This window comes from Mycteria americana, chromosome 3 (assembly GCF_035582795.1).
Source record: "Mycteria americana isolate JAX WOST 10 ecotype Jacksonville Zoo and Gardens chromosome 3, USCA_MyAme_1.0, whole genome shotgun sequence".
NCBI lineage: Eukaryota > Metazoa > Chordata > Aves > Ciconiiformes > Ciconiidae > Mycteria > Mycteria americana.
In genome coordinates, this window is record NC_134367.1 from 17,954,900 (window position 1) to 17,978,702 (window position 23,803).

The 23,803-nt window shown below is 39.7% G+C and overlaps 1 protein-coding gene across 1 annotated transcript in view; it reads left to right on the plus strand.

Annotated features, from left to right (window-relative positions):
- Positions 1-629: 629 nt before the first annotated feature.
- The window catches only part of MBOAT2 (membrane bound glycerophospholipid O-acyltransferase 2), a 100,457-nt gene continuing 77,283 nt past the window's right edge, over positions 630-23,803 (plus strand). The window contains exons 1-3 of the mRNA XM_075497984.1: positions 630-839; positions 18,178-18,323; positions 21,912-21,989. Coding sequence (XP_075354099.1) covers positions 768-839; positions 18,178-18,323; positions 21,912-21,989 — 296 coding nt within the window. The 5' untranslated portion in view covers positions 630-767. The remainder of the gene's footprint in view (positions 840-18,177; positions 18,324-21,911; positions 21,990-23,803) is intronic.

Consider the following 23,803-nt stretch of genomic DNA (forward strand, 5'->3'; position numbering starts at 1 on the left):
CCGACCGACGCCTGGCACCGACGCCGCCAGCGCTGCCAGCACCCCGCTTCCTCGGGGAGCTCTCCTGTCAGGCCATCCCTGCTTCCCCACCCCGCGCAGGAAGGTGCCATTTCCCCTCAGGTGTCCCATCCGTCCCCCCCGCGCCCTCGGCGACGTCGCGCACACCTCAGCGCAGGGCAGAGCTCCGCACGCCGCGGAGAGACGAGGCGAGGCGAGGCAAGGCAAGGCGAGGCGAGGTGCGGCGGGGCCCCTGCCCCGCACCGCCCCGCAGCGCCGCCTGGAGCAGGGCGAGGCCACGCCGGGCTCTGCGCGGTACCTGCGCGCTGCGCGCAGCTTCTGCCCGCCCTCAGCGCGGGGCGGCCGCCGCGGGGCCGCCTCCTTCCCCCCCCGCCCCGTGATTCACCTCACCGACCCCCGCCCGCCCGGGCACCATCTTCCCCCTCCCGCCCCCCGCGCCGGGCCGCGGCCGCTGGCCGCCGCCGGAGGGGAGCCGCCTCGTCCCGCCCACCCCGCCGAGGGGCGGGGATTGGGCGAGCCCGCCTGTCACTCCGCGGCGGCGCCGCGCGCGGGTTGGCCGCTGGCGCTGTCAGTCAACGGCGGGGCCGCGCCGGCCCCTTGTTGTCACGGCGCCGTGCGGGGCTGGGGCTCTTCGCGCCGCCGCCGTTGTTGCCGCCGCCGCCGTTGTTGCCGCCGCGGGAGCCCGGGAGGGGAGCGGTTCCGTCGGCCTCGTCGCCCGCTCTCTCGGCGCGGGAGGAGGCGCCCTCGCCATGGCCACCAGCACCACGGGCTCCACGCTGCTGCAGCCCCTCAGCAACGCCGTGCGGCTGCCCGTCGACCAGGTGAGGATGGGGAGGTGCCTGCCCCGCCGCTGCCTGCCGGCGGCTCGCCGGGGAGGGGCGGTGCCGCGCCGGGCGAGCGCCCCCGCTCCGCTCCGTGCTGTCCCGCCCCGCCCCATCCCCCCGCGGCCCCTCTATCCTCCCGCCTCCGCCGGGCGGGGGGCCGGGGGGAGGGTGGGCAGCACCCGGCGGGGCGGTGGCGGCGGCGGTTCCCCTCACGCACCCGCAGGAGAGGCGAGAGGGGGGCGCGGCCGCGGCCCGCGGGGGGGCGCCGCGGCGGGGAGCTGCGGCCGCGCTCCGCGTGCAGGTGCGCTCGCGCCGCCGCCCGCCCCGCGCCCGCCGGTCCAGCGGCGTGGCCGCATCCCGGGCACGGCCCGCCTCGCCTCGCCTCGCCCCGCCGGTGCGCGTCTTCGGGCGTACCGGGATCAGGCCGCAGGGGCCGCGGTCGCGGCCGGGGCGGCCAACTTGTTGGCATCCCCCTTCGGCCAGATGCGGCTCCGCAGCTGGGAACGGGCCCGGTATCAGCTCAGCAATGCAAAGGTTGGGGAATGATTGCAAACGCAAAGCAGTGTGCTGCGCCTAGATAGATGCGTCTGGCAGTGGTTTTTAAATGCAGCGTTAAATAACGTGTGCTGCACGTAATGCTGTTGGGAATTCATATGTACTTTGTAGGCAGAGCGTTTCCGTCCTGTCTTTTGTCCGAGTGATATAAAAATTCCTGAAGGTTGTTAATCCTGTCATCTGCATAAAGCATGAGAAGATTACAAAATAAGATTGGGAAACTGAGGTTGGCAGAGTTTAATGACTGTACAGAATGTTTGTTTATGGGGGAAGTGGTCTAGATCTCCTAAATCTACAGAATATGTATGTGTTGATGAATACATAAAAAGTAGCCTTAAGTTACTCCTATAAATTTTGTAGCACCAGGAAATTTCATGTGAGGAATTCTTATTAAAAAACAATCTCCATTTATGAATGAATGAAACGCATCAAGGAAAACAGCCTGTGCTCACGGAGAGGGAGATTTTGATGGTTTGGTTTTACAAAATACACCTAATGAGTGAGAAAAATAACTGGAAACGAAATACAGAGGAAGGAGCATGTCTAGTGAAAGAGTTTTAGAAGTGACTGAACTACACGCTCTTTCTTTTTTCTTCCCCTCTCCCCCAGCCATTTGTTTGAATGGAGGTGAGAGAACCTTAGGTTAAGGATACACATGAGAAAGTATCTTCTGGAAAACAGACAAAAGCGAGCAAGTTTAAATTAAGCTTGCTGTGATGGAATAGATAACTGCGCACAACTTGCAAGGATACCTGCATCCGGGGGCAGTGGCACCACATGGCTCAGTGCCTCGTACGTGCAGACTGTAAGCTTTTCTTGGCAGGTGCTGTGTATTTATTTCTATAAAGCGTGTAGCTTCTACAGGGTACTCTAAAACAAATAAGAGGTGGCCATTTTTTTAGGGCATGATGCTGGCGTTGTATAATTATCTATTCATAATAATAGTCATAAATTTAATTGCTTCATGATGTAGTGCAGCTTCTACAAAATTTATTTTAATTGTTGCGGATATGGCATTTTGATGATAATGAAGTTACTTTTTAGCAAAGCCTGGAAAACTTCCCTGTATTGAATGTTTTGCAACAGATGCTCCTGTAAAGCCAAGATGTTTTTATCGGATACTATTTCAGCTCTGTTGAAGCTTTTGGGAATAATCACAATGGAGGGTCACTACACATGTGACTGAAAAGATTTGTTATAAGCAGTTAAAAGTCATACATACTTTGGTTTTAGATATCAGTGGACTGTACATAATAACAGGTCCAGTTGTGTATGAAGAGCACTGATTATGACTGGAGTGTGAATTGAAGAGTTACAAAATTAGGCTGCACTGAGGAGAATGCGTCTATAGCTGATGGAAAAAAAAAAAAGGCAAAGTTAGATTTTTGTAACCTCGTAGCTCAAGGTCTGTCTTGATAGTAAGTCTGTAATACAGAAAGAATGTGAAATGTGTTCAGTGTAATCAAGTCAAAGGTGGTAAAGGAGAGAACAAGGGCAGAGAAGAAAAAGTGCCAGTACTCTCTGTTGTGTATGCTCAAAGATTATGCATGACATTCGCTGATACTATACGCATACTCGGTATGAAAATGTAGCAGGGCTTTGGGAAAAAAAAAAAAAAAGGTTTTCTGATTAGTAGGTTGTTTCTACTACTTGATCCAAATCTGTACTGTGACTACAGTTATACCATTACAGCAGGTACTTGAAATGGGCACTCCGGAATAACGCCAGCACTCAGAACTGATGGAGATGAGTGGGTTTTGTTTCTCCACTTCCATGTTTCAGTTTTGATCACAAGTAGATTCTAATCTTTATATCCAAAATGTTGCAATTGTGATTTACATTTAAACCATTATAGTCTAATTATCCTGATATAACGTTTTATTGAAGGCAAAGGCATGTAACTCTGGGAGGACAAATCCAGGTAGCATGTGTCAATGTTACTCTACTGGCTGGGTGTTCAAACAAATGGATGGAAGAACTGTGCCTATTTGGCAGTGAATGGAAATAGAAATTTCAGTTAAAGGTGAAGCTGCTATCTCTAAGATCAAACTAATTAGTCAGAACCATGTCTGTGTGTGGACCGAGTGCAAGAAATTTATTATTTTTTGCCTTACTGCTTGGTAGAACTAGAGGCACAGATTTGTTTGAGAACGGTGTTGGTTATGTGCTGGTTGGAGATCAGTATAAAAGATGGAGGATGACAGCTCCACCAGAGGCGTTTGACATGTGTGAGAAGAACAGTCTCCTTTATGTGCCCAACTGTGTTACAAGAGAAAAGCTTTGTTGCTTTAACAGATTGCTGTTCCTAGACCTTTCTTCTTGGTACTAGAGTACTAGTTTGCTATAGGAATGGAGAAGAACTTGTTTTCAGCTTCTGTGTATAACCCCCAACAAGATGTTATGTGATAATACCCTTCCTTTGGCCCTTATTTCGTCTTGCACCAAGTTAACTGAAATGGCTACTTGGAAAAGCTAACATGTATTTGATAAGCTGCTTGTTCCAATTTTTCTATTGTTATTTTCAGTGATTCGGTGCAAGGGAAGGTGCTTGGTGTGAACAAGAACCTATGATTATCTCTGTAGATTTGGGAAGGCAAACTTGCACACCTTTCTTTTGTATCTTGTTATAGGAAAAAAAAAAAATCACTCCTTGAGGGTAAAAAGCCTTATAAGAACTGTATCTTTTTACTTCTTGGAGAACTGAAGTTTGCTACTCGGCAAACTGTTGACAACTGTGTCACCTTGGGTCCTTAAAGTTAATGAATGAGTGAATGAATGTTAATGTACCGCAGTATTCCTTCTGTCTTGTTAGGGGAGAGAGGGAATAAAAGTAGTTATGTCCTTCCCAACCCTGACAGCTAAAGAGAAGTATGGGAAAGATTATCATAAAAACTTGGCTGCTAGAGACTCATGTGTTGCATAATGCATCGAGGTTGCAACTTGCATGATTTTATTATAGTTACACCTCTCACCTAGCCTTCTGTTTTTCTTGTCTGTACTCACATCGTATTTGTGTCTCAGCCACTTTCCTCTTTCTTGGAGGTGAAGCCTGACAAATAGTGCGTTGGACCTTGGTCCATTCCTAGTTCTGGCACTACCTTGCTGTCTGTTGACAAATGACTTCTCTTGATGACATGTCAGCTTACCTGTCATTAAATTGGAGATATTTAAATGTGCTGTGAGATGAGAATGGTTCTAGGAGAGCAAAGCTTTCTTCTTGTCTTTATGTCGCTGCAGGGTAAGGTGAGTTCAGAGAATAATCTTTGCTTTCACTGCTTCCACCAGAGGGAGCAAAATTTTTATCTGAGAATGGGCAAAAATTATATGGGTTATTACTGCCCTTCATTTGCCATAGAAACAGATAACTGTAGTAGAGGAATAGCTGAGCAGGGGAGATAGGAGATTGATGACGACAATATGTGAGCATCAACTTTTTGCCTGGGTTGTCTAAGAGATTGATCTTGAGATCCTGAAATACGATCTGAACAACCAGATTGACTAAGCTAACTTCAGTGATTATCTTCTAGATAAGAAAAGAAAGAGTATGGCTCCAACTGCTGACAGTATAGCTACGTGAACATGTGTCGACTGAATAAAACATCATGCTTATGATTACATCCTGGATTTCAAGTGAAGTGCATAAAGATAAGCAGTGTTTTTTCAACAAAAGTAAAAAAATTTCCTTGCTGTTTCCACACTTTTCATAGTTTTTTTTGCAGTCTAATTTTAGCTTTTATTTGAATAAATTTGCTCATTTGCGTAGAATAAATATAATTTTCTACATGAGTGCCGTCAACCTTCAAAGAATCTAAACCTACTTTTTTTTAATAAGAATAGGCATAAAAATCCAAGTCCTCCTAAACGTGAACTGTATAAACCATATGAACTTCCTTAATTTAGTGATCACAGGCCAGTCTGCTGCATCTACATCTCTGCATAATTTTCAGCATATGCTTCCTTGTGCAGAGGGTTACCCGAGTTGCTTTCGACATGCCCTTAACGCACCGAGTTCCATGTAAAAGCAATTATCGCTGACGTATGTTGAGCCTTTGTGTTTCACCTTGTTGCCTTCAAGGAGAGCGGGCAGGATTTTTTTTTCCTCATATATATATGAAATGTTAATTTCTTACATGCATGCAATTGGCAAGATGTATCTGCAAATTTTTTTACTTTATTTTGATGCTTTGGAGATGAGCCACAGCTGGAGCTCAGGTAAAAGACCAAGCTTGGAGGTGGCGTAGGGAATCATTTTGCTGAGAAGCAGTATGCACCTGATTTGCCTGCAGGGAACATCTGGATGTGTCTCCTAGTTAGCTCTCTGTTATTTCATAAAATTTTAGGCATTAGTGATGCCTTAGCCTCCCTTGTTTTCTGCCGAGGCAACCTAACATAGCCTCCTGAGGACTGAAATGCTTTAGTCTGATAAAAGCCTTTTTGTCTAAACATGGAGTGGAAATCAAAAAGTTTGTCCTGTATAGCTGTCCAGAATTTAGATGGCCTAATATTTGTCTTAAGCATTATGAAACCGTAAAAAAGAATAAAGTGAAGAGTGTCCCAGGTTTTATTCTCTTTCACCGTTGATTCTTATACTCTTGTGTGCTGCTGTGAAATACAGAGCAGCATGTTACTGATTTTTCTGATGTGACCCAGGAAACTTATGAGTAATCAAGTGAGTAAAAGTAGCATTCACATGGGTGTGTGAAATCCAAACGCTGAAGAAAAGGGAGTGGTAGGGTAAGAAAACTGTGCTTCTACTTTGCCCTGTACTTTCCTTATCTGCTGTTAGCAGCAGTCAGAAGAATGAAGGGTGGATAGCAAAGCATGATCTCCCATGACAATAGATGGAGACTGTAGAGGGCGAAAAGACGTTGGAAGAAAAGTCCTGTTCTCCATTCTGCATGTGGTGTTCTTAGTGATTGGATGTTTTGAGTTGTTTGGATTAGCTAGCAAAGTCCAGGGATTTTTTTTTTTTACTGGTTTCTTGACTTCCCTTTGAACTAGTGGAAGGGAGGGAATGTATCATCAGAAGGGTCTTAGTCTCTTTGCAGTGACACCTTTCCCAGATTTTAGTATTACTGTTTAGGTTTTGACTTAACTCTCCAGGTATTGTTGGTTGAAATTACTCTGTAATGACAAATTTGTAAAGAAGGATGAAACTGTTGGGATAACAGAAAAAATTGGCAAGAGAACGTGACTATCTTGAAGGAAGGAGTGGAAGCTGTAATGAACAGAATTGGGAAAGAAAAGAAAGCCGACACTGATTACAGTGTTGGAAAAGATGAACCATCTATTAAGTGTTAGAAAGATTTAGTGCAAGAAAAATACCTCTATTTCATTCAGGTTCATGAATATTCTTGTGAGGACATAAAATATAGAGCTACTTTAATTCTTTAATTTTTAGGGAGGCAGCAGTGAATTTTCATTCTGATACATTCTCGCTCACTTTCATACTGGGTATGTTTTCTCCAGGTTTTTGTGAAGCAGTAGAAAAACTCGAATGTAATTACAGTCCAAGGTTTCTGCAGTAAACATCTAAAATAAACAGTCTTTACTTGAGCAGCCTATAGTCACCTGCTTTGTTTTGTAAAATTGTTTTCCCATCCTTAGGCAATTCATTTAGGTGGTGTAAGTGTGACTACTTACTGACCTATGTTACCACGGTACAAGCTGTTTCTGAATTCAAATGCAGTTTAGAAATTGCTAACTAAATAATGCAGTCCTGGGATGTTGAAAAGAAATACTGAAGTGCCCAAGGAACAGGCTAATAAAGAAAAAACAGTAAGGCATAAGGAAGATGGCAAGAGTCACTTACTGAGTACATGGTTACCACTGTGTTGCTTTCTATTTGTTTTTAAAGTGTTACTGTTGTACATCTATTGTACCACAGCTATGTAGCTCTCTTCCCTCTGTGGGCTTTCTTGGGTACAGTGCTGACTTAAAGAGTTCTGAAAACTGATACAACTGAAATAAATGAGTCATCTTTATAATTCATTAGTCTTGATATTTGTTGACTTTAACTGCTCTTTACCTGTTCATTTGTTGACCTAATGAAGCTCTGTGATACATCTTTTGCAGCCTTGATTATGGCATGTTGTCTTCACATTTATGATTTTGACTAACGTGCACTTTTCCCGAGTAACAGTTGCCCAGGGTTGTTTGGTTTTTCCTTGTTTTTCAAGCCTTTGAATGAGGGATCTAGACTCTGGAGTTTTATTTTTTTCCCAGAAAGTGAGAAAAACTACACATACCCAGGTGAAAACCTGTTTGCTTCATGTGTGCATTTTTACAGTATTTATTTTACAAAGAATGTTGATACAGTTCTTCAGTATGGATATTTAATTTTCCTTCTTTCCTTTGCAAAGTACTTTAAATTCAACATTAGTTATCATTATTAGTCTTTTAGCACTCATTCAAGTGAACAGACCTGTTTGGGAATTTCAATTTGTCTGCAAATTTAGATAAATGCTAGTTATGCCTGCTTGTTTTAAGTGATGTTTTCGGCAGCTAAGCTATCTTTTGCCATGGAAAATATCCATAGCTCTGCCTTTTATTCTGTGGTAATATATCCGAAGGTGAAGAAGCTCTTTTGGTTTGGCTGTAATGGTGTAATTTGCTGTAGTTGGGATTTTGGTGTTTCCTTTTACTTCTAGTTAAAGTGGCCTAAGCTGAAGAAGGAGGTACTGTTATTCTGAAACATGGCTTGTGAGCACACTGGTTGTATAACTGCAGTGGTATATTCTATACTGGTAATGCTACCTGTATAGGTAATTCTTAATCTTTCTGACCTGCCTTCTGGCTGAGCAATGCTCTTGATTCTACTAGTTCCTGTCAATCATTCATATGTATGTGTGTATATATATATATATATACACACAATAATTCAACAAACACTAAGCATGTCACTCAAAGTGAACTGACAGTCCACAGTATAATGAATGGGTTTTTATTCTTCATGATGGAAAAGCTAGAAAGAAGTTGAGGCCACCATGAATCTGCAGGAATTTATTAGAAGCCCCAGTGATAGCTACCAGATTTGGAGAAGGTCTAGCCTTAGAGTATGTTAACAAATGATTATCTGTAATGGGATTGAATGTAAGAAGTTAGATAAAATTTTATTTTAATATGGAAGCGTAATTCTAGATGTTACTAAAATATTATAAAAGAAAATGGAATTAATTTGAAAAGCTGTAACAGCTTCAGGTAGTGTCCATTACTTCTGCAGGTTGCTGTGTATTACAAATGTTTACAGGGCTGTTGTGGTGCTTGGAGACTTTGTAGGTGGCTCATTTCATGCAGATAATTCCTGAACTGGGAAGAGCAGGAGGATAATAGACAGGGAGGAGTAGAGGCTGTCTGAGTTGAACAGTAGTTCATTCAAGGGAGAGCATGGTGAATGCCTTTTCTCCCCCCCCCCCCCCGGAGAACTGAGCAGCTGACTGTTTTAAAGATGGGGAATGTTCGTTTTAATTGCTGATTAAATTGACTACTGCTGTTACTTGATTTCTGCAGGCTATATGGACAAGAGAGTGTTACTTTCTATGTTTTGTTGCTTATTTTAAGATGGATTTCAGTTTCTCACATATCAGCAGAATATAATAGTACAGATGTAGATCTTAATTGAGAAGGTGTCTGTTTCTGGTTGCATTTGAGAAGGATACCTCCATAGATGTTAGTTATTTTGCTTTATTTTTAAATGGCTAGGAAAATGAGTAACTTGGAAAGTTTTTACAAAATTTCAGGGACTGTAGTGGTTCTCTGAGCATTAAAGTAAAAACTTGTCATTCAAATATACATTTGAATACCTTGAATGCTGCTGATACTCATGTGACAGAGTAGAGATTTTGAGGTTAATCACTATATGCATGTGCACTGTGTGCATGTGATAAAAAGCCACACTTCTGAAAACTCCATAGCTGAGTTGGTCTTTGTTTGGAACTGTGTTTTGCCAACATAATGCCAGGCTGTTGTGTTTTGATATTTAAACCCTTTTTCCCTGGTAGTCTGAGTTCTGCAACCCTTAACTGGCTAAACCAGTTTTTGCTCAACAGAAGCAAGTGGTTTAGGTCCTTATTGTTTTTGAGGAGAGAAGAAAACAAAACACAACACACTAGCAAAATACCCCAAGCCAGCATTCTTAGTGCAATTTCACCTTTGAACCAAACTTGCTTCCTAGATTTTTGTTATTCTGTGAATACATAGCTGTTAACATGTGGCCGCTCAGTATCTATAATGCTGAATCCTTAAGAACTGATCACAGAGAACACCCTTCAGCTGACATCTTCCTGTCCTTAATGAATTAGCTTTGGTTGTTTTCACTATAAAATGTGTACATTGATGTTTCATTTTACATCTTTAGTCATACAGTTTTTCTTAGAGTAATTCTGAGTAATGATTTAGTAAGCGCTGTTTGAAAAAGCTTATTGGATTTGATGCTTGTTTATTGCACAAACCAGATTACTAGTGCCTACATCGTGTTGTTCATGCTGTTCTTCACTCTCTCCAGCATACTTAAGAATTACAAGCTAGAAATTGGAAGTTAATACTGGAAATAGAAATACTATTATTAACTTTTGTCATGACTGTCTTTTGATGTTTTGGACTGAAATCAGCTTGGAAAGAAAGCATTTGGAACCTGATGAGTAAGTGCTTACAGCTGCCAATAAATTCATATGAAGATGAAGTATATTCGTGCAACATTAAAAAGCTTTTGCCAGTGTTGTTGAAGTTGACTAACACAAATGGTTAGAGTACGGACTTCAAGGAAGTGGCTGCTATTAGAGGGGCTGTGCTTGGAAGTCTCATATGAAAATGAGTTTCCCTTCACATCAGGTACTGTATAAACATGCAGTAACACAGTCTTTGCTACAAAGAACACACTGCCTTAACATAAACATCTCCCGTACTGATACTACCCCAGAATAACCGCTGCTGCTTATCCTCCATTGCTTCATATTTCACCTATGAAGTGAGGTTGAGACTTCAGGGCAGAAGTGTTGATTAGTTTTCATTATGGAAGATGCTTGTTATTATTTGAACTAAAAATGCATTTGAAAGCATTGTCACAAGATTTATGATCTTTGAGTTGAAAGAGGAATACCTGTTTCTTCCTATCAGTTAGAGAAGAAACATTCTCTGAATTAAGCTCTCAAGTATCCTTAAACTTTATCAGATAGCTGTGCCAATGTCTCTGGACTCCTCTTTCTGACATTTCCCAATAAATTGAGGAAAACTACTAGACACTTTGATTTTGATTCTTGTAATGGAATTGCTTTTTTCAGCTTTACTGTGGAAATTGTTAGTTGTTTTTTTTTTTTAATATCACTGCAGCAATTTTTAGAAAACAGTTGGAAAATTGATCACTGGTTTCAAGTAATAGTTGTTCTCACTCTTCAGTTCTTAGTGGTTTGGCAGTAAGCAATATTGGATAATTGTGCAAGCTGTTTGTTCCTTTTCTTTTGTACTGGATGAAGGTTAGAAATTGGAAGATGATGATCCATCTGTACTACTGTCTGGTTGCTGTGGAGAAGCATCACATCTCCTGTGTTATAAGTAGCTTTTTGTGAACATCTGTAGATGTTTTTAATTCCTGAACTGACCCTTTTGGTGGAAAAGGGAAATGGTTTTGACCTAACTGGCAGCAAGAACAAGAAAATACTGATATTTGAGAAACAAGGCACAACTGAGGCTTCATTAATTGTGATAAGGTTTGGCAATTTTTGACAAGTATGTGTCAACATATATGATGTTTGTTTGTGTTTTTCCAGTGTTACTGCTAAAAAAATAGCCCTATAAATGTAGAAAAAAATCAAATTCTCAGCTTTAAGAACAGTGCTTCTTTTTAAAGAAAATGTACATTAGTTGGTCTTGATCTCCTCGCTCTTGCAAGAGCTCTTTTCAAAATGTTTTTGCAGTCCATATTCTAAAATGTTTTATAAAACACGTCTTTTTGCTCTAATAACTGTAGTTGTTGAAAATAGGGCCATAAGATGGGAGAATAGGAGTGCTGCTCAATGCACCTTGCTCACTAGCCCTGTCAGACAAAGCAGAAAGCATGTGCGATAACTTTGTTTCTGTGGTAGAGTGGTGGACCAAAAATGGCTATAGACAGGGAGACAAGTAATGCTGGCATCTTGCAGCTCAGGAAAAACTGAATTCCATGGAGAAAACATACCACAGTGTGGCAAAATGCAGAAAACCCCCTACATCTCTAGCTGCAGAATCATTGTCTCCACAGGTTCTTGACTGTTACCTATGAAGCATCTTGCATCTTAAAACCGTTGTTCTAGGCTCTGTGCATCAGGTAGGCTTCAGTGCTTCTGCTCATATTTTGGTGACCTTTTTCCAAAGCCCGTTTCATCAGCAATAAGAACTAAAATGCCTTTTTTTTTTTTTTAAATGAACATCTTAAAAAAACAAAGCCAAAAAACCCCCACAAAACCAACCAGACAAACCAAAACAAACTCACATCGGCTTTCATTCATCAAAAGCATGTTATTGAGGCCACAGGCATTCATTGCAGTTAACAGGTTTGAATAATTTTTTTGTCTCCTGATCAGAGAAGATTTGTTAAAAATGAGAAAATAAAGATGCACAAAGAGGAGGTAACTTCCAAAGAGTTTGTGTGGGTCATTGGCAGAAGAGACTGTAAAATGCTGTTTTCCTGAATCTTAATTTGGTGCTCCAGCTGCCAGACCACTGTTTCTTGTAAGGTAATTTATTGTCCCTGTTGTACTTCTAAGTGCCTGTGAGTGCCTTGCTAGAGCTAGTAAGTAAAACTTTATACAGTAATATCACTACTTCTCAGTGGATTGTAGGCTGTGTGGGCCACTGATCAATTTTTGCCATCCAGTTAGGAATTATCTATAACAGTAAAATTCCCTTGCTGCTTTTCTGAATGAGGCAAATGCCTTATGTGCTGTGAAGTATCAGGATTCTGTAGGGCTGGGCTGCAACGATTGGCTTTTGATATTAAAATATAGCTAATATGAAGAGAAAGCTTAGCCTAAAATCTGAATTAATGGATAAAAATTGCACAGCAGTATATTAAAAATTAGTTTCATAGGAGAAATAGTCTTTTCTTCTATATTTCTTTTTAACATAGGCTTAAAAAATTTCTTTAATGGTTTATTAAAGATGCTGCCTATGCCAGAATGTTGGAGATTTCTGGCCGTTCAAATCAAATATTTTGCCAAAACTTCCTCTTGATGATGAAAATCCTTGTAGCAGTCAGTGACCTTTTTCTCTTTTTCTTTTTCTTTATGTAAAGACTCGATCTCTCAAACACTTTTTTTCCCTAAAAAACAACTTTGCTTTTACAAATGTATAGTATAAGTTACACTTAAATGTTTAAAAGACTAAAATAAATGTATTTTTAAAAGTTTTATTATAAACTTGCCATTGACTTTTGCACAGGTAATGCAAGTGGGAAATTTGTTATGTAGATAGTTTAATACAGTTAATACTATAATGGATTTGCATTTTATGTAGCTACTCCAAACACTGAAGCTGTGAATTCATGCTCGTGTTTTACTGTTAATTTGGTGCAAAGTGTGCCTGTAAACTGCGCTGGCTGTATGACTGGTCTTGCACCAAAATAGTGGATTTAGTTTTTTAATTGCTACAATACGTGCAGCAGGTTTTGTAATAGCTTAGTATGTCTAAGTGGTATTTAACACACACCTACATTAATCATTGCTGAATAACCAGTGCTGATAATTTGCATTATCACTAGGTTTTTTATTCTTATGTGCACGTAACTTTCCATTACACATTGCTCTCTGTACCAGACTTTGAGGTGTTACTATCATTATAAACTCAGCTGTGGGTATGACCTGTACCTGAGGAGGTAAAAAATTCTGTTTGTTTTTCTTATACATGTGCTAAATTATAACTATTCAGGGTGAAACTTGCCGTTCCATGCATCTGCATCAGAACTTTTTTCCCCTAGGAAGTCTCAGCTTTAAGTGGATCGGGGTTTTTTATTTCTTCTATAAAACTGGAGATGCTTATTGGAACAGGTTTTATGACTTCGGGGAGGCAAGTTAGAATTTGGTTTGGAGAATGAATCATGCTATTTTCGGTAATGTGTTGTCTTTGTTCTTTGTGGGTGTTTTGCTCACATCTGACCAAGTCGTGAGGTGTTTAAAAGTTGTATTTTGCCCATACTCACAATGTTATAGGAGTTTGACATGAGTTTTCAAAAGGTATGCAAGTATACCACTCCCAGATGTTGAAGTTACTGTATATAACATTTGCCAACAAAACAACTGCTTGATTAAGCACCTGGTTTTTGTGGATGCTTTCATGATGGTGATGTCCAGCTCTGCCCTTGTTCCTGCTCGCTTGCTATCTGAATGGCTGTTCTGTTTGTCTTCTAGGAAGCCAGATAATTTTTGTGCTCTCTTTCAAGGCAAGTTGTATATCTTCAGTTCTTCATGTATCTCAGTGTGTGGATACAGTGGAGCTGTATGTCAGCTCCACACTGGGCAATGTGGGTAAAGATGGAAGATGTAATTAGGAAAAGGCTGAATGTTAAATTTTAGCTTTGTTTACTTCAGCAAGTAGTGCAGTACCAGAGGAGGGTTTTTGTGGAATGAAGTGGAATGAATTATTATAGCATCCAATATTGATGCTATAATAATTTTGGGAAATAGTGACTTTACCTAGGTCAGTCCGTGGGTTAAATATCCACTTACCTTTGGAGCAGATCTTCTACTTCAGTTTAGCTTAAAAGAAATCAGGTTTGTGTATTCGGACACCACTGTACAATGCACGCCAAAGCATCTGAAGTGAGGACGACTGGGAGGCTTGCTTCAGAAGCCCTCTCCTGATCTGAACTAAAATCCTGTGTAGATGCACGCATTGTCTCGCTGCTGGAATGGAAGTGAATGGCATGGAATTTGGGAGCCCAGAGAGTCAATTTCTCTTTCTACCCCCTATAGCATTGGCAAGGGATTAATCTTCCCATGTGGAAATGAGTACATATTTCTGATAGCTGAAGTGGTAGAAATCTGTGCTTTGGACTGAATCACAGTCCAAAGCTAATCGCAGCCACAGGTAGTTGCAAATGGATAAGCTTTGACTTGTGGTAGAAATGCTGTGTTTTTCTTTTTAAAATGTAAGAAATCAGATACTCAAAATGTTTACCAAGTGAATATATAGACTGTGATAGCAGATACTCAAAAGTCAGAAAAAGTGTCAGATGAAGATTACCTGTGTGACTGTAACACAGCCCGGTAGTGATCACAAACTCTTCCATATGAGCTCACTCCCTTATTTGGAGTACAAATCACTAGTAAACCACAGAGTTTTAGTGACCTGGAGAAACAATATAATGAAAATATGTTGTAGTAATGATTTTCAATTTTGCTTGGATTTTGAGATACTTTGAGCCTGATTTATAGGCATGCTGGATATTCAGAATAGCAGCTGCAGATATATTTTCAAAGCACAACTCCAGTTAAGGTTCTCTTAAAAGTACTGACTGAAAAACTAGGCACTGAGTGTCTGAAATTAGGCAACCGAAGTTAGTGGGCATTTATTTTACCCTCTGGGCTTTCATCATTGTGTGCCAGTCACCCACCTTTAGAACAGGAATAGGAATACCAATCTCACAAAGTTATTGCAAAGTTTACATTTATTTTATGTAGTCTTCCTATGTTGTTATGGACAGATCTGCATAAACATGTCTATGGGGAAATGTAAGGTTTTTGTATTCTGTGTAGGATGCAGATGGTAAGCATTTAATGGGTCATAGGATGAGGGCAAAAACTGGGCAATTGTCCATTTGCTGAATGAAGCAGAAATCCTGCTGGGGAAAATGGAATAAAGCAGCAGAAAGAATATTATCAGAAGTAGTATGTATAAAGGCTAAACTGAAGTTTCATGGCTTTCAAATCTTAACTGCTGCATAGCTTGGTTTTACAAATATGTATTTAAAGCTTTGGGAGGATTTAATGTAATACAAGTCTGCAAAAACGTCAGTGCTTTGTAATCTGCATTTTGGTGCACTGCGAGGCAAGTGTAAGGATTGGATTGGTAAGAGTAAGGAAGCAATGCAGGGTGGTGTGTGAACATTGTGGTGACGTCTTTTATGTATCCAAGTATGCATATGTTTGTGCACTTTTTGCGAAGAGCAGTTTAAAAATACCCACTGGTAGTTTTGGAGTCACTTGTGAGGAAGGCTTTTGGAACAAGATTGTGTTGCTTGAGTCATTTAGTTGTGTGTTCAAAATGCCAACATGATGAATTGACATCCCTGGAAGTTTTGCTTGTGGGGTTGGTCTAAAGGTATGATATTCTGCATTTTATTGCTGTTCTTAAAATATTCTTATTGTGGAAAGTGGGTTTTTTTGCTTGTTTTGTTTAATGGGATTCTGTTTTTCGGATATGGATTTGGTCATTTGAGTAAATAGCTAAAGCAAGAGCAAGTGCCCAGGAAAGGAGTCAGCAGGTAGGGAGTGAAGAGGGGGACACCTTTCTCAGATTCTCTTTGCATGTCTTATGAGGATTTTCCACATTCCTAAACCTGCAGGCTCACCCTGAATTGTGAAATTCAAGGTTTGTTGTTTTGCTTGTCTGCTCCTATAGAGATAATGATACAGGTCAGAGATGCCGAGCACTTCTGCCCTTTCCCATGGTAATAGTAGGAGCCAGGTGATGACTTTTCTTCTTCCCTGGGTCTTGCTAGCTTGCTTTGTGGGGTAATCTGAAAAAGAAGGGCATCATGAGACACCAATTGGCAAATCATCTGTAATGCAGCCAAGGCAGGTGATGTCTGGACATTCAGTAAAACCAGCAATGCGAACTTGTCCACTGTGCTATCACTTACGGACAGGTATTAATGCCCACTTCTTCCCTCTGTCTCTTCACCTCAGCTTCACTGCATATTTGTCCCAATTTTCTCCTCTGCCTTCCTCCCCCTTCTAGTCTGTCAAGGGTGTGAGTTCCTTGGATCAGAAACATGCTCTGTGGTATACATAGCATAATTTCTGTAATAAGTATCCAAAACAAATGTCGATACTGAATTCATAGTTAATTACTTTGGCTTTAATTTTTCTTTCTTGCCCTCTTTTTTAAAATATTATCAGTTTGTTTCCCTTTCAGTGGTTCATTAAACTTTACTGTTTTGTATGAAACTTTTCCACTAAATCTACAGACTCATCCTGAGTTATAAACCTCGCTCCGTTTCATTTGCATCATTGCTTATAAAGGAGAGAAAACAGGTCAAGTTATGCCCTGAAAGAATATCTCCTTGTTCACTTAGGATTTTTCAAATACTGTTAAAAGCATAATGTAGATGTGGGAGTACGAGAATGGATGGCAAAGTGTACGTGACGGTTTCGTTTAGGGAGCTGCCTCTGTTAAAAAGAACCGCCCTGCCCTCTGAGCCTCTTCCCTGCTAGCACTTAAAGCTTGTGTAACTTGGTATTACAGAAGGTTTTAGAGTGAGTGGTTCAGAAAGAGGGGAATTATCCATGGATTTGCAAATGGGGAATCTATGCAATTGTTACAAAGATGAGACTTCTGTAGGAGTTGGTGTTATTTAGCTTCTACTTTAAATATAACCATGTTTGCATACTCTCACACCCTTACCTATTATTGCCTGAAGCTTGGCTGAAAAATGATGAAGGAATGGACTAGATGAATTCTAGTACTAGAGGCATGCACTGTGTTGCTGCAAACATCAATGTTAGGCCTGCTGTCATGAACATAAAAATAGTGTTGTCATTGTACCCAGTGGTATGAAGATTAAGTGTGTATTTCAGCTAAGTGACATCAAACAGGCTAAAACACTGTTGTGCCAAGGACTAGTCAAGCATGCAGCATGTGCAAGTTTCTTGTGTTGAAGTGATTAGGACCTGAAGGAGTGGTCCCCAAGCTGTTGCTTGTGATGACTTGGGATGCTGCTATTAAACACAGGCAATTGTTAGGCAGTTTTCTATGGAAGAAAAAAATCCATGGAGTTGGAAATGTTCTTTTCTAAATAAAGGAATTTGTTTGGCTTTTTGTAGCTTAAGCCTGTTTTGGTGGCGGTTGCTGTATTTGAGGAAATTATTTCTTTATCGTGCCCTTACTATTAAATTTATTTCAGGCCACAGTCAGAATGATTCTTTTTACTGACTGGTTTGGGTTTTTTTAATTCCACTTTTCCTTTCAGTGCGCTAATGTCTTTAAATATTTAATATACAAGAGATTTTCTATCTTCTAGAATAAATGGCCTGAAGGGAGGAGGAATTTCTGAAGCTATCCTACTTGAATGTACAAGAAGAAAATCCAGTGTGCAACCAAGCTGTTTATCTGATTACGCACCACTGAAGTGCACTTCATTGAGCCCTGCTTCTGCACAGGCCACTGAAGTGATCTGCCAGTGATTTGTGTAGCTGATACGTATTTCCAAGTCATGCTCACTTAAAAAACAAATAAAAACCCAACGCAGATCTTCACATTACTGGGAGAGTATAAATGATTCCATGGTTTATAGAGTGGTTTGGTATATAGAAAATTTACAGGAAAATATGTAATTTTTTTTTCTTGATTCATGCACAGATTGCCTCTACAGGTTTGATGTATATTCTTCTTAGCTGCCTAGGGGAGCACTGTTTTGTGCTTTAGGAGGGGGAGAGGTTCTCGGGAGAAGGAAGCTCTTTGAGGCTGACATGCTGTGGTAACAGCCATGGCAGAGTCAAAGGTTCTGCAAATTGCTAATAATGTGTGGATATTTATGTTAACTTTGAATACACAAGTGTGTGAGAAGTTTTTTCTTTTCTTTTTTATGCAGGTTAACTTTGTAGTGTGCCAACTGTTTGCCTTGCTTGCGGCTGTTTGGTTTCGAACATACCTTCATTCAAGCAAAACTAGCCCATTTATAAGACATGTTGTTGCAACCCTCTTGGGCCTTTATCTTGCACTTTTTTGTTTTGGATGGTAAGTTGCACTTAAATTCATTTTTCAGGTATTTGTAGATTTTAATTTCTTGTTTTCAGGGAAGCAAAGTTTTGTTATGAAGAACCTTATTACCTAATTCTGTGGTTTTTAGCTGCTGCAAACGTACAGAAATTGGCTCAAATTTTCTGATGTGTTGCACAAATTTTGAAAGATCTTCCATTTTCAAACTGATAACTAGCATACTGTCTGCCTGTGGTTTTGGGAGGATGGAGCAGGTACAGTTTGTTTAACTCATACCAGTTTTTCTGTAAACTTGCTTGAGAAGTATTCTCTTGAGGCACAGCGCAGGTGTGATGACTAAGATAATTTCTCTTAAATATCCACTGCATGAGAGAACTTGCTGTGTCTTTTTCTGAATATTAAATATAGTCTAACTTTTTGTAGGAAGAGTGGCTGGAACTGCAGTACTGATGATGCTCCTAGTAGTATAAAACACCTGGAAAGGAGCTGGCCTCGATTTGAGAGTTTTTTGTGTGTGGGTTTTTTCTTTTATGTTTTGGAGGGAGGGTATGGTTTGTGTTTGTTTTCTTTTTTTTTTTTTTAAACACAATTTTTCTGTGACTGATGTTTCCACATATTGATCTTTTCACAGTATAGCAAGCCAGAATGTTAGTAGGGCTAATAAAGGGTATGCGTTTAGTTTGGTGAAAATTTTTTTTTTCCTTCAAAATTAGCTTACTAGATGGCTCTCATCTTCCCAGACTGGCTTAAGATTAATTAAGTGCCAGTTCCATTTTATTGCATGGCAAACAAAGTACTTGCTCAGCTTTAAGTATATAGAAGACTTGTTTATACTGACTGTTGTAGAGTATTACTGAACTGGGGGGAATTAATGAAGTTGTTGTGCAGGTGGGAAGATGCACACAGTGTGTGCATGCATATGTCTGCACACATAGGGCGTGTATAAATAATTCTTGGAATTCTAAACCACAGATTTGGCCTCTACATTGGCATGTTGCAGAGGCTTCTCAACATTAGTTGATAGGTATTACTTTTAAATTTAGGAAAAGAAAAATCAATAAGTCTTATTCTTTGGGTTTACATGTGCAATTTATTTGTGTATATAATTCTGTAACTCCCATGCATTTCTTAAATTTTTGGCCATGGTATTCTGCTTTGAGAGAATGATCTGATGCCAAAGATGTCCAGTCTTAGCACCAAATGAGGAGGATGATACAGGAGATAGGTGAGAACTGTGTAAGCTTTAGAAGCACATTCTGTATCCATTGCTTTGGAAACAGAAATCATTAATTGTAGCTTGTAATTAGAAAGTGTTAACAATATATTCATATCTGAAATTTGGGGATGGGAGACTTTAGAAAGAAACAACCTCCACCCCCAACAGACATAAATACAGATTTGTGGAAGTCTCTTGTTGGCAATACGCCCTGGAAAAGAACTTAGAGAGAAATCTTATGCCATAGTAGAAATCCAGATTATTCTAGTTTGCTTTGGATCATACTTAAAGCAATTATTTTAGCAATGAATTTCTATTTTACGAAAAGGTTTTTTTCTTACAATCATGGAACTAAAAGCATTTTTTAAAAATGCCAAAAAGAACATAATTTGAGATACTAAAAGTACACATTCTTTAAAAAGCTGATACTTCTGTTGCACTTGTGCCAACTCTTTTTCCTGTTGCTTAAGTATGTATTATACAAACATGTTTTTTGAGGGTTTTGTTTGGTTCCCCTCACCCCTCCCCAAGGAATCAAGCATAAATATAGGTTACAATCCTGTGGTACACCTTCAGCGACTCTTCAGTTGTGGTGTTATGTGTGTGTACAAGAGGGAAACTCTTCCTGTTTTCTTATACGTGGTCATAGTAAATGTAAATTTGCAGAAAATCTCATGCAAACCTATATGTGGGAAATAGTTTGGAATGCACCCTTTTAAGAATACTTATTAATCATTATGTTGTCCTCTTCTTCAATTTCAGGTGTGTTAGTTTTCAGTCACCTTTGTAGTGCTTGTGATGGTGATGTGGGACAGGAAGAGAAGGGATAATTCCCTTGGGATAATAGCAAATAGCATAAAAGACCTAGAATACCCTTTATATGTAGCTAAAATGTACTACTTCATGTTGTATTTAAATGCTTCCCTTTTAATTTTTGAATTGGAGATCAATCATGTTGCTACTGTTAACAACTCTGAAAGACAAATATTTTCAGAGACTGTAATCTTGATATGATACTCCATGTCAACCCAAACTTTTTCAGGCTTTGATACCTTATTATGTCCCTTTCTCTGTTTAAGAAACAAACCTCTTAAACTTAAATTTTTGTCATTTCAGTAATGACTGTCTTTACTACACAGCGTTGCTAATATGTGGCTGATATGAAAAGAAAAAGTGAATTTTTTTTTTTTAATTGGCAATTGCTTATATTAAATGCAACTTTGAATTTTAGGTAGTTATATCTTAGATTAGACTAGCTAGTAGTGTGCAGATTGGATCTTCCATAAAAAGTCACGATTTTCCAGCTCAGTTAATATCCAAGTGAATTGTTTTCCTTCAGTTTGTGTGTAGACTTTGTAGGATTTTAGCTGGATAGAACTGGGTGTTTTGTTGAAAATCTTTGAAGACATTTCCCTATGAATAGATGAGGAGTGAAATTAGGAAATTGCTGATGATAAGCTGAAAGAAAAAAGTATCATCAGCATAAGAAAACAGTAGCTGCTTTTTAGGCTGCTTCTTACAGGAAAAATTCCAAAACTAGATCAGTGTGTCACTTGAGCACATGTAAGTATGCTACTGAGGCACTTAAAGTACCAGAGTGACAGAGAAGCAACTTACTGAGGATTAGATGCTTTTCCCCAATCGCTGGCAATGGTTTGCCACCAGTGCTTTACTAGCTTACTGAAATATAACTCCTTTAAAAAACAAAACAAAACCGCAAAAAACAACACTGTAGTGGTGTGGTAAGCTGTGGAAAGCAAATAAGGAGAAGAGGTTAGAGCTCCTTTGTCAAACAAATCTGTGGGTTGTTGGTGTGTAAGTTTTTGTTTGTTTGTTTGTGTTTTTGAAACCATCACCACCCACCATCCCTTTATCAGTTATTGACGACCCAGGGCAAAGAGACTGGCTGGGCAGAGTTATTTCTATTGACTGGGAAATCTTCCCATGTACTGATACTGTGGATACTAAGATATTGTTGGCCTTATCAGAGGTGCCTATTGTTGCAAACAGGTAAAAAGATGAGTATGGAAATTGAACCACAAAACATTCATGTTATTTACACATGAAATAATGCCAAGTGCAAGTATTATGAAACATATTCTTTGTATTTTAAGGATTATCAGCATTTACTGTATTCTTGTTTGAGCTAGAGAATTCTAGCTAAGTCTGTAGTTTTTGTTCATTACCACTGTCTGTGCTATGCTACAGGGGGAAGCTCTTAACAGAAGGGAGGGCTGCAGGAAACCTAAATAGAACAAATGGTTTTTTGGAAGCAATGATGGAGTTAAAATTTGACAAAACTCTTAAATTTCATGTTAAATAATTAAATGCATGCAGTTTATTGTCATTAATGAAAATGCCGTGAGGATTTACTTTTTTTTTTTTCCTAGGTATGCCTTACATTTTGTTATACAAAGTGGAATTTCCTACTATATCATGATCATAACAGGAGTGGAAAATATGCACAAGTAAGTTTCTATTCTAAAATTTTTTTTTTTGCTTTTACAAGAATGCTGCTGTTTAGCTTTTTTTGTAACTCTGCATAGATGCCATACTTCTGATTGTATCATAATATTTCAGTATTTGAATTCTGCTAACCATGGTTTTATTTCCAGGAGAGAAAATGGCTTATTTGGGTATTTTTGCCAGCTTTTTGGAATATCTAAAGTGTGTTACAATTGGTAATATTCTACTGAGACTTCTTTTGTGTTCTCAGTGTTCTGATTTTTTTTTTGTCATTACTTAATCATAAATAAATCTAGGGGTCTCACAAATGAGTTAACTATACAAATGTAATTTGATAACAGCCAGTGCTAGTAGAAAGAAGATGTCTCAAGGGAAGAGAATTTGTGTGAGAAATGTTTAGGTACTAAGTGTTTGTAATTTCCTTTTTTTTATTTTGTAAGAATAACGCAGTGTGAATGCTCTCTTAGGTTAAGAATGCTATTGTAAAATTACATACGTAGAGTGTTATTTTAGGTTTGCTTGAATGCATGATTAGACTAGCAGTATCTGAATCCATATAGAATGGCACTTATTTCTCTCTTCCAATCATTCTTAAAAGCCGGAAAGATATTTATTTTATTCCTGTATGTATATGTTTTACTATTCCACTAGTCTAGAGATCAGAACCAAATTAGGTTCCCACTGTGTTAATTCCTGCATAAATGTGTAGTAAAATAGCAAATCCTTGCTTGAATAGGTTCCTGAAGTATGTGAGGCTGTCAGGAAAGATGCTGGTAAAAGAACCAAAAAGGAAAATTGCTTTACACAGAAAGTGCAAAGCCAGGGTGGTCTTGGTTCAGGATCCTGCCTATTAGAACACTCTGCTTCTTCATAGTCTGCTATTGAATATAATTTTATTGTCTTTCGAAATATGCCATATTAGGCTCTTATTTTCAGGGTTTTCTACAAAGCCTGATATATTCGAACTGCTGCAGATGCGAGAACTTCATTTGGTTGAATGGCTGGTTTATATTCTAATGGTTTATTTGATTTGAAGTTGTTTTAAAGCAACTTGTTCATATCAATGTCTCTTTAGACATGTAACAATGTAAGTTATAACTTATGTAGCTTAGTATTTTAAAAGGAATTATTTATGCGGTTTAATGCTGCAAAGGGAGGTACCAGGCAGGAATACTTTGGTCTTTATCATAACAAATTACATAGGCTTCTTGTAAAAGCAAATCAAGCAGTGGTTTACTTCCCTAATAGTGAGAGGCAGGTGGGCATGTGTGTATTTAACATTCCTGCATTGGAGCAAGGGAATTGGCCTCCCAGTTCATACCAGCTGGTTTAACCACGGCATGGTCTGATCTGCTGAAATGTTTTCTGTGCTATACAAAACTGTGTATGTATGTTCTGTGTTACTTCTAGTTACTGTGCCGGTGGGAGGGTAAAACCTAGATTTTACTACCAGGCTTATGTTGCTCTATCATAGTATGAATTAACATACCATTGGATAACACTAGAAAGCTCTTCTTTCAGTGGAGGAAAAAAAAATGTAACAAATGGAACAATTAGTTACTTCAAGCTTCAAGTTGTGGACGATGCTCGGATGCTGTACGGGAAGCTCCAGGAGCCGTTTCTAATAGGTGATACAGGCAAGACTGTACACTGTGGAAGGTTTGTGCCTTCCATCGCCACAGTATCCCAGAATGGGTGATGCCTCTTGGCGTCCCTATATATCTATACCTTTTACTGAAGGAATGCACCATGTACTCTTGATTTTCTGCTATGCAAATGCCACTTACAGCTTTCTGTTTGGCAGTCTGAACAGAAA